Genomic DNA, 9,348 nt, shown 5'->3' on the forward strand with positions numbered 1-9,348 from the left:
TGTTAATATTGACTCCAGCTGTTGGAAAAAAAAGTACCTTCAAAACCTGTTCAGCAAACAGTACTCATGGATTTAATGAATATCATGGCTTGTGCAGTCAGTCAATTTCTTTCTCCAGGATCAAATGCAGGTGATGGATTGCACTTGTGTTTCTGCATGTACTGTTCTAGCATGAAATTGGAACAAACTCTAGGCTGGAGCTATAACTTTCATCCAATGATATATTGAAGTTGGACAAATCAGGTGTTGATTTTGGTTAAGATGAGAGAAGATTTTTTTCTAACCTGTAGTTGATGTGTTTCTTCCCCCTTGGGATTTTTTTGACACAGCTGGCACGAGCCACAGTACGTGATCCCAAAACCGGTGTCCTTACAGTGGCTAGCTACAGGGTATCAAAAAGGTAAGCATAGAGAAGAGTTTAGCTTTAAGATTTTTGTGCTTAACAGCTGTCATCTGTTACCTATAGTTGAAAACTTGAACTGCTTTGCATGTAGCAAAAGCTTGCCTACAATAAATAAGTAAATGCACATTAAATGGCTCTTTCAGCCATCCGACTGGGGGCAGAAGAATCCTTCTGCCTTGGGAAATGGGTTGTTGCGGTTGGTATTCCAAAATAACATGTTCTAATCCTTCCTTTATTCTAGCTCGTGGTTGGAGGAAGATGATGATCCTGTTGTGGCCAAGGTGAATCAACGAATGCAGCAGATCACAGGGTTAACAGTGAAAACAGCTGAACTATTGCAGGTTGGCACACTTGTCTTGTCAGACTTCATCCTGGTAGAATTAGCTGCTTGTCAGGGTGGTTTGGTGCTTATTCAGATACAAATATAGGTTGGCTCTTAACCAGCCCCTCTTAGGGATTCTGTTGTCTGCTGGCTACACACACGGAGTAGGTAAGGTGTTTATGAAGAGTGGGGTGGTGTTCCCAGCTGCTGCTAGCTGTAAGGACCTGGCAGGTAGATGTTTTCCCTTTGTGTGCCAGGCAGAGAAGGGTGGAGATATCGAAGAAATAGAAGATAACTTTGTGCAGGAATCTGTGACTTACCAGTTTGTTTTGAGGGAAATGCCTGCCACTTATTTTCAAGTCTGCAAAAGTTGAACCTCCTTCCTAGTTGAACCTTTCAAAGATCCAAATATTTTTCATAGTCCTGGTACGTTCTCATATGAATTCTGATCTTTGGCTGGCTGTTGGGGAGAGCAGGGAGAGTAGAAGTGGTACAGCACTGCCAGAGTGGCTGCACCTTAGCCTGTTTACTGCTTCTCTTCCTCCATGCTCCTTGAATTCCTGTTTTAGAGCCTGGTTGAAGTACTGTTGATTACTGGCTTTCCACAGAAACCAGGTAATTGTGTAGTGGTCTGGGAGACATGTTAAGTGCAGCCTCAGAGTAACTAAATCACATGTTCTGTGATACTCAGATAAAGTAAGCAAAGTGGTGTTTTTAAGCTACTTTGAGCCTTCTGTGTTCCTGGATGCGCATGTGTGTGTAACGGATCATACATGTGTGATACAGAATCTAATTCTATCTCCTAGCTTGGAAACACATACTAGAGAACTACATGCACTTGGCTTCCTCCAAGAATGTGGTAAAACTATTGCTGCTAATTTGTGTTAAACAGGCTGTTGTAGTGATAAGTAGAGTGCTGCCATTGAGAAACATTTGGTACTGAGAAATATTCTCAGCGAAACCCTTAAACTATGAAGGGGAAAGAGCACTTAAGTTGTTTCTCATCTGTGTACCTCATTTCTGGCACTCTAAAGAGAATTTAAGTGTGCTATAGATAACGATCTTGCTACAAAGTGTTCTTTCTCAAAGCATGTTTTAGATTTCTGAGAGCAAATGCTATCTTCTGCAGCAGTCACTTGCAGTTCAATGCATTTTTGTGCTTCCTTCTTCCATGCTGTAGGTTGCCAACTATGGAATGGGAGGGCAGTATGAGCCACACTTTGATTTTTCTAGGGTAAGATCACACTTTCAGTTATTTCTTAATGGCGTGGGGAGGGGCAAACAGTTTGAGAAAAAACTGTTGAAACTATTTTCTGTTAAAACACTTAATGTATAGCCCTGTTGCATGTATGGATTATGACTTTTGAAAAGCCTTCGCACTGCCTTCTCTGATGCTGAAAGCTCATTCAAGAGAACAATGAACAAATCTGTCTGCTTATCTTTGTCACCTTGGTTCCTTGCACAGTGTAGACACACTAAAAGATAGTCATGCAGCACTCAATCATGCTCTTTCCATTACTTCATTTGGAAACTGAGGTCTGCAAGCCCTGGGTAGTGAGTCTGCATTGTTCCATTAGGTTCAGCAAGGTTGTATGAGTCCTCCCTTGGTGGATACTTTAAAACACTTTGCAGGAGCTGGCTGAGAAGGAGACATGATTCCACCTCCTTCCAAAAAAGTAGCCATTATGGAAATCTTCATGGGGCATACAGCCCTTCTGGGAAAACCCTTAGTGTGGCTGCAGTTACAGGGTCCGAAGAGGGTTTGTTGGGTTGGTGTTCAGGGGGGCAGTTTCACAGTGAGCAGAGGAACTCGCAACTGGTGGGTGCCAGATCCACACTAGGCACTAGAGGGCTCTACCTGGCAGGTAACAGTTCTGGTTTGCTGCAAGTGGGGAGAAAAGGCAGATTCTTAATTGTTACCCTAAAAGTTTATGAACATGCTAATCATACTGAAGAGCTATGGTGACTGGTAATTTCAAATATAAAATCCACCTGATGCCTTGGTTTTCAGTAGAATCGTGGCATTTCAATGGGATCTGGCTTAATTTAGGCTGTCCTCGTGGTTTTACCTGGTAGAAGGGATTGCTGCAGCCAGAGTGCAACCCAATAATTGAGTGCAGAATTGAAGCCACCCAACTTAGCACTGTTTAAAAAAAGTAAAAACAAACAAAAAAATCCTCAACTTCAGCACTGTGGAAGCTCATATTCGTTAGCTTTGGCCTGTTGAGATAATTTTCCTGTTAACTTTAAGACTGTTTTGTTTCCTGAGTCAAGCAAATGCTCTTAAATTCTCTTCAAAGCCTTTGAACTCAAGGACCTCAGCCATCAAACTGGCCAGTGTGGACTTTACTTTTGGATTAGGCAGCCGGGGCAGAGCTCCACTTGGAATGTAACCTTGGCTGCAGTCATCAGCTAAGGCAAGGCAATTGCAGAATTTGCCATAGTTTTGGACTGGTCCTCCAGGCTCTCTGTGCATCACAAATTCCAGTATTGAAATACAGAGATACTGCTGTGTCTCCCCATCTTCTGATCAGCCTTGCAGCTTTTTGTTCCCTTGCAGTTCTCAAATAGGGACACATTAATAGCTGCATATTACAGTTCTGAGATTTTATTGGTTGCTCAAAAGTTTGAGAAATCTTTTGATATTGAAGTTCAGAAATGTATGGCTGGACCTGGATTTGGCAGCAGTGACAGAAACCAGGGAATCCGCTATATCTCATGCTCTTATGTTGGCTCTTTTGGACTGAATTTGCATATGCAGATGCAAGAGTCTCTTGGGGTTTTTTATGACCCCATTTCAGGAAAGACTTTTTATTCCTTGAAATATACTTCAAGTAGATTTAGCTATAATGTCTTAGAGATGGTGGCTGTGGTTTTCCTTGCTGTTTGTCTTTTCTAATACCCATTTCTTATTTTCTTTAAATGTTAAAGATTACTGGTTTTGTAAGAAGAGTGCACCTTAATGTCTCCTGGCTGAAATGATTTCCTGACTATTAGCAATGTAAATAAACTTTTAATTGCATTTTTTTGAAGGGAGGAGAGACATGTTGGTATTCTAGATGTTCTTTCCGTTTCTAAACTGGCACCAATGTGCTCTCGTACTTCAACAAACAAAACCCAAAATGTTTCCTACAGAGTAAAGATAATTCGATCTTTTTGATGTGGTCCTTAGTCCTAGACAGGCAACCACCTGAAAGAAGTTGATAATTGCTATTCTTCAATTTTACCTGCTGGCAAAAAATGCATTTTCTCTTCTTGTGACTGTGTTTCTTTGAGTCACTACTACATTTATGAGAATCTAGTGTGTTATCTAAAGCCCGCTGAAGATGAGTTTTTCATATTCACCTCAGCTGTTGACTTTGGATCGGTGTCCAGTACAACAATGGCCTGTTAACTTTACTTGGATAACATCTGTGCCACAGGCCCTGAAAACATTGCTTCTACTCTGCCCTAAGAACTGCTTCAGTGCTATTTCTCCTTTTAGCATCTGAGTGCTATGTGCATGCAGTTATGCACCCTGGCTGCAGTTTGTAATGGCTTTAAAGTTGCCCTGTATCGATCATCCCCTTTCTATTCCAAATCTTTAAATTGGGCTTAAGGATCTCTCTGCAGAGCTACACGTATGTAACTCTAGTGTGAGCCTGTTTGGAACTTGGGTTAAAGTTGTTGTCTGTTACAGCGACCCTTTGACAGCACACTCAAATCGGAAGGAAATAGGCTAGCGACGTTTCTTAACTATGTAAGTACCTCTGTTTGTCTGCTGTCTGTGAGCTTGAAGTTTGCAGTTATTCTCATTTAATTTTATAGAAAGATGAGCCAGATGCTTTCAAGCGGTTAGGGACTGGAAATCGTGTGGCCACTTTTTTAAACTATGTAAGTATGATGATCCTTTATGCATTGAGTGTAACTTTAGCAGCATCTTGTTTACAGCTTGTGCAGTTGGTTATTTGTAGAGATTCCCTGGCATCTCAAAGTAGGGATTGCATTATTCTTGCAGCATCAGGTGCTGTCCCATCTGAGTTTATAGAATTCTGGTGGTATTTAATGTCAGAGAAGAAAATTTGAATATAGGGCCCAGCTTCCCCTTTTGGCCACTCTATCTTTTGACTTCATTGGATTCCTTGTTGGTGGGAGAGGAGAATTTGGCTTATTTCTCAAAGGCGAGTGAGTGCTTGGGGCACTCATGTGGTATGCTGTTTGAGAACTTGATTATTGGCTATTTACTGTGAGACAGTCATGTTCTTCCACCACTGTTTGACAGCACTTGATGTTGTGGTCTGTCAGCCTCCATTTTAGCTGTTTGTCAAAGCTAGAGTTCCTCTGGCACAGCTGTTGCTTCAGCAAATGGAGGAGACATAGCTAATAAACTTGGTGCAACTGGGTTACAAATGCAGAATTGAAAAGATTCATTAGTTGCATGCATTACACAGCCTACAGACCATGTACACTGGAATCATGAATATAACTGCCACCAATACTAGTGGCCTAAATTTTTCACAGTAGTCTTCTGACAACATTTTATCTATCAACCTATACTTACTATATCAGTAGTTAGGATCACCTAATCTTCTATGTCTAACTTTTGAGTGATACAACTTCAGTTTTAAAATTCTGTGATGAAATATTTATGGCTGAGCTGGTATTTTGAGTGTGAAATGCAGCTCAAAACAGAACCAGAAATACTTTCCACTTGATATGGCAGGGGGAGGAAATCTCCCAAACAAGAATCAGAATAAGATAGGTAGCTGCGAAATAGTCTGTTGCTAAGAGGCTTTAATTTTAAATTGTCTCAATCTGTATTTTGTTTGCTTCTCTGACTTTTGGACAAGCCTTGATTTAGAGTGAATGATATGCATCTTATTCTCTGCCAGTTGTACATGGTCAAAGGCAACTTACCTTTGTCTGTCCTGTGTAGAACATATCATATGTGTACCAACACCCTTACTAAAAAGAGTGGTTGTACTGCTAAGACATAGGTATTAACTTGCAAAGTTGCATGCACATGCTTTCTAGTTGGAAGGGGCAAAAACCTGTGTACCTATGGCATCTTATGCCCTTTTATTGTAGGTACCAAGCAGGAGGACACCAGAGTGGTAATAACATCTGCTTTAAACAGAAATCCAAGTTACAATAGAGAATGTGGGGACCTGGGGAGTGTATTAATAGTGATTCTGCTGCTTAAATTTGGTGGGAGCTGGATCTGACTCATTTGTTTCTTTTAGTTAGAATCTGATCAAAAACTTACTGAAATCAGTGGAAAGACTTTCTAGTTTTAATGGGAGTGTTTCCACAAACTTTGGTGGGTTTTGAATCAAGTCTAGAATTTATAGTGAATCCATCATTGCTGATGAATTCAATAGGGTTAAATTCATTCCAGTGTAGAAGGGCAAAGCCTAAAGATAAATGCTTTTCTTTAGTCACATAACTGTGTGTATTTAAGCTTGAGATGCATAAGGTGCTTGAAGTGGTGTAATATCACTGGTGAACAGCATAGAAACAGTGCAGAAAGTGAGGTTTTCTAATAGTTTGTATAGTTTTTGAAGTGGTTGACCAAGATGCATAAACTAAATAATGAAAATCAGTTCTAAAAATGTGGTTTCAATTTATGAGGAAACATGTGGTTTAACAGACACTTACTTGTTTTCCTTAATTGGATCATAAACTGGAATGAAATTCTTCAAACTTATTTACTCTGAAGTCCTCTCCCTTGTTGTAGAGTACTAGCTTATTAACACTGTAGGTACACAACTTCTTATGGCTAATTGTTCGTGCAATAGATTATGTATAATCTAGACAAAGTGCTGAACAAAAGGCTTCAGCTGAAATAAAAGCCTTCAATAGCAGGTACTGTTACTTTTGCAGTTTGTGCTGGTTGAAGTGCATCCTTTCCTCATCAGTGCCCCTCAGGTGCAAGTAGAAATCTATCTGTTAGGGCTTGGGGCACTTTAGCTTGTGGGACTGCATGTACAAAAAGCGTTGTAAATGGACAGTTTGCGAACTTTGTTTTCTCAGATGAGTGATGTAGAAGCTGGAGGAGCTACAGTTTTCCCAGACTTTGGAGCAGCAATATGGCCCAAGAAGGTAAAGTGTTTGTGTGTTGCTTGATTTCTTCTCTCTCCTGTTACTGTCTCTTCCTCAGTACAGTCCTACATCCATTTACAAGTCAGTTAATGTGACCAAGTGCTGTTCATTGCAACTTGATTGACAGGCTGCTGTGTATCAAGGCAGCTGTAGCTGAGTTTGTAGTCTGCAGGGCTGCTTCCTTTGTTTTACAATGTATGAAGTGAGCAGTTTGTGTAGAGCTGGTATTAACAAAACCAACTTGTGTTCAGGTTGAACTCCTCTCTAATCTTGAAACATGGCTGAATTAATAGTGGGACTAAGGGGGGTTTTTTCATGTGCTGTCAGTGGTGGCCTTTGTTAAAGTGCTTCATAAGAGCCTGCAGCTGAATTCATAGGCATTCCCCCCCCCTGCCCCCCCTTACTGTAACCTGCATAATTATATTGACTAGGTTCTGACTAATCCAGATCCAATTTTACTTTCCAGGGAACAGCAGTGTTTTGGTACAATCTTTTCAGAAGTGGTGAGGGTGATTATAGAACAAGGCATGCAGCTTGTCCAGTACTAGTAGGGTGTAAATGGGGTAAGTAATATTCCTTTAGGAACAAAACCTGAAGGAAGGCTCATGTGTATGCAAAGCTGGTGATATACGAACCCTTATAACAGCATTTAATAACCTGGGTGTTGCCATTTTAACTACTGGAGTCATTTGGCCATGATGAAAATTCCCACCATCAATATCCTGTAGTATTAAGCAGCTACATTGTTCAGCTGTAGCTTTTCTAGTGAGTTTGGTTTGTGTCAATGACAGCACAGAGCGTGTAAGAACATCACTGGGTTTGTGTGGTGTATCAGCATCAGGATGACTTGAATTATCACTTGACTAGAATCAGGTCTGTTCCTACAAAGATTTGTACGTAGTTTTAACTGCAAAAGGAGGAGAGCTCCTTGTAAGTTAAATGTGAATGTCTGGACACTGGGAGTTTCTGCTAGCTGCTGAAAACTTCGAGATCTGTGTCATCCATCCCCATACCTATGTCCCTCAGCCTCCAAGGTATTCCCCTGGAGTGCCAGATCTTAGTGATCTATAAATGATACCAGACCCATAATACACTGCTCTTTTACGTTGGCCTCAGAATTGTGCAATTGGAAAGATCCTTTCTTCCCCAGCCCTTTGCTTCTTTCTATGTGTTTCCCATTGGATGAGTAGAGAAGTATAAGCAGGGATCCTCAGACTGAGAGATGAGATTTTACTTGAAGTAACTGTCTGGCTTGCAGTGATACACGCATTGGGTACATGGTGGTAACTAATTTCACATCCTTGTTCCACAGTTTCAAACAAATGGTTTCACGAAAGAGGAAATGAATTCTTAAGACCCTGTGGGAGAACAGAGGTTGACTGAAACCCAACCTGCTGCAGGCCTTTGTTTCTCTGTCTCCTTTTCTACTGTTCGTTCTTCCAGTTCATTTCTAAGAAATGATCCATCTTTTTCTCCCAAGAGTCCTGGCACTTTACCCAAAAAGGACAACAAAATATGTAACACCTATGAAAGAAAGTAAATGGCATTGTACACATACTTGTGTTTTGGTTGCTGTTATTTCCATGTTCCCCCTGCCATCCTCTGCCCTCCCTTCTGCCCTCCCAGCTTTCTCTGTAGTAGTGGTGCGAACAGTGCTGTGGGCGATTCAGTATGTTTGGGTGCCTGGTCTTGTGCCTTCTGTACCTCAGAAGATTTAGATGTTAAATATTTCTTTGAACCAAAGTGTTTTTTTAAAGTTTTGTGTACATGTTGATTATATTGTATTTCTATGGATCACAAATTTTGAAACAAAAATAAATGTTCTTTCCATAAAGTGATTCTCTATTCTGTGTCCTTAATTAGGTATACCAGTGCTTGGTTTTAGGGAGCAATGGGCATTTACTTTTTCCTTTGAGGGCCTGTTGCTTTGTTACCCTTTTTCTGTAAAAAATACATCATGGTTTTGGATGGTGTTTTATTTAAGGCTCCAGCACATGACACAGAACTGTTGTACTTTCTGCTGAAGCTGGAAAGGTTTAATTCATGTATTGAAACTATAATGCATCCTGGGAGCAGACAGGCTGCACATTTTTGGGCCAGTGGCAGCTGTGATCTTGGTATTACACTTACGAGAAGCCTTTCCCTGTGATGTTAACTTTTGCTTCTGTGGGATACTATCTATTTTTGATGCAAGCAGTTACAAAAATCTGAAGCCTTTCAAGACTTTCAACAGTCCTGACAATTCTTGATTCTAAAAGTAGGCGTCTCTGCTGATGAAACACAGCATTTTTACCCCAGGAGCACCTGATCTGCAGAGCTCAGCACCTGTTGAAGTCAGTAGGATGGCTTGCAAGCAAATCTTAATCTACTTTTGTAGACTGGAGCAGGGTTTTGTCTTGCCCTGCAGACAGGCTGAGAATAATCATGCCCTTTGAACACAAGGATTCAGATTCACCTTTGCCTTTTTGCTTAGTTAGCATGTGTGTAATGGCCACAAGCCAACACATGGAAGACAGTGTTGTCCACAATGGAAAAGAAATCC

The 9,348-nt window shown here is 40.8% G+C and overlaps 1 protein-coding gene across 1 annotated transcript in view; it reads left to right on the plus strand.

The window, feature by feature from the left end:
- The window catches only part of P4HA2 (prolyl 4-hydroxylase, alpha polypeptide II), a 29,747-nt gene extending 21,113 nt beyond the window's left edge, over positions 1-8,634 (plus strand). The window contains exons 9-15 of the mRNA XM_010578824.1: positions 330-400; positions 645-744; positions 1,906-1,959; positions 4,405-4,464; positions 6,738-6,806; positions 7,273-7,369; positions 8,119-8,634. Coding sequence (XP_010577126.1) covers positions 330-400; positions 645-744; positions 1,906-1,959; positions 4,405-4,464; positions 6,738-6,806; positions 7,273-7,369; positions 8,119-8,189 — 522 coding nt within the window. The 3' untranslated portion in view covers positions 8,190-8,634. The remainder of the gene's footprint in view (positions 1-329; positions 401-644; positions 745-1,905; positions 1,960-4,404; positions 4,465-6,737; positions 6,807-7,272; positions 7,370-8,118) is intronic.
- The last annotated feature ends 714 nt before the right edge of the window (positions 8,635-9,348 follow it).

Source organism: Haliaeetus leucocephalus, unplaced genomic scaffold, assembly GCF_000737465.1.
Source record: "Haliaeetus leucocephalus isolate CR32 unplaced genomic scaffold, Haliaeetus_leucocephalus-4.0 Scaffold656, whole genome shotgun sequence".
Lineage (NCBI taxonomy): Eukaryota > Metazoa > Chordata > Aves > Accipitriformes > Accipitridae > Haliaeetus > Haliaeetus leucocephalus.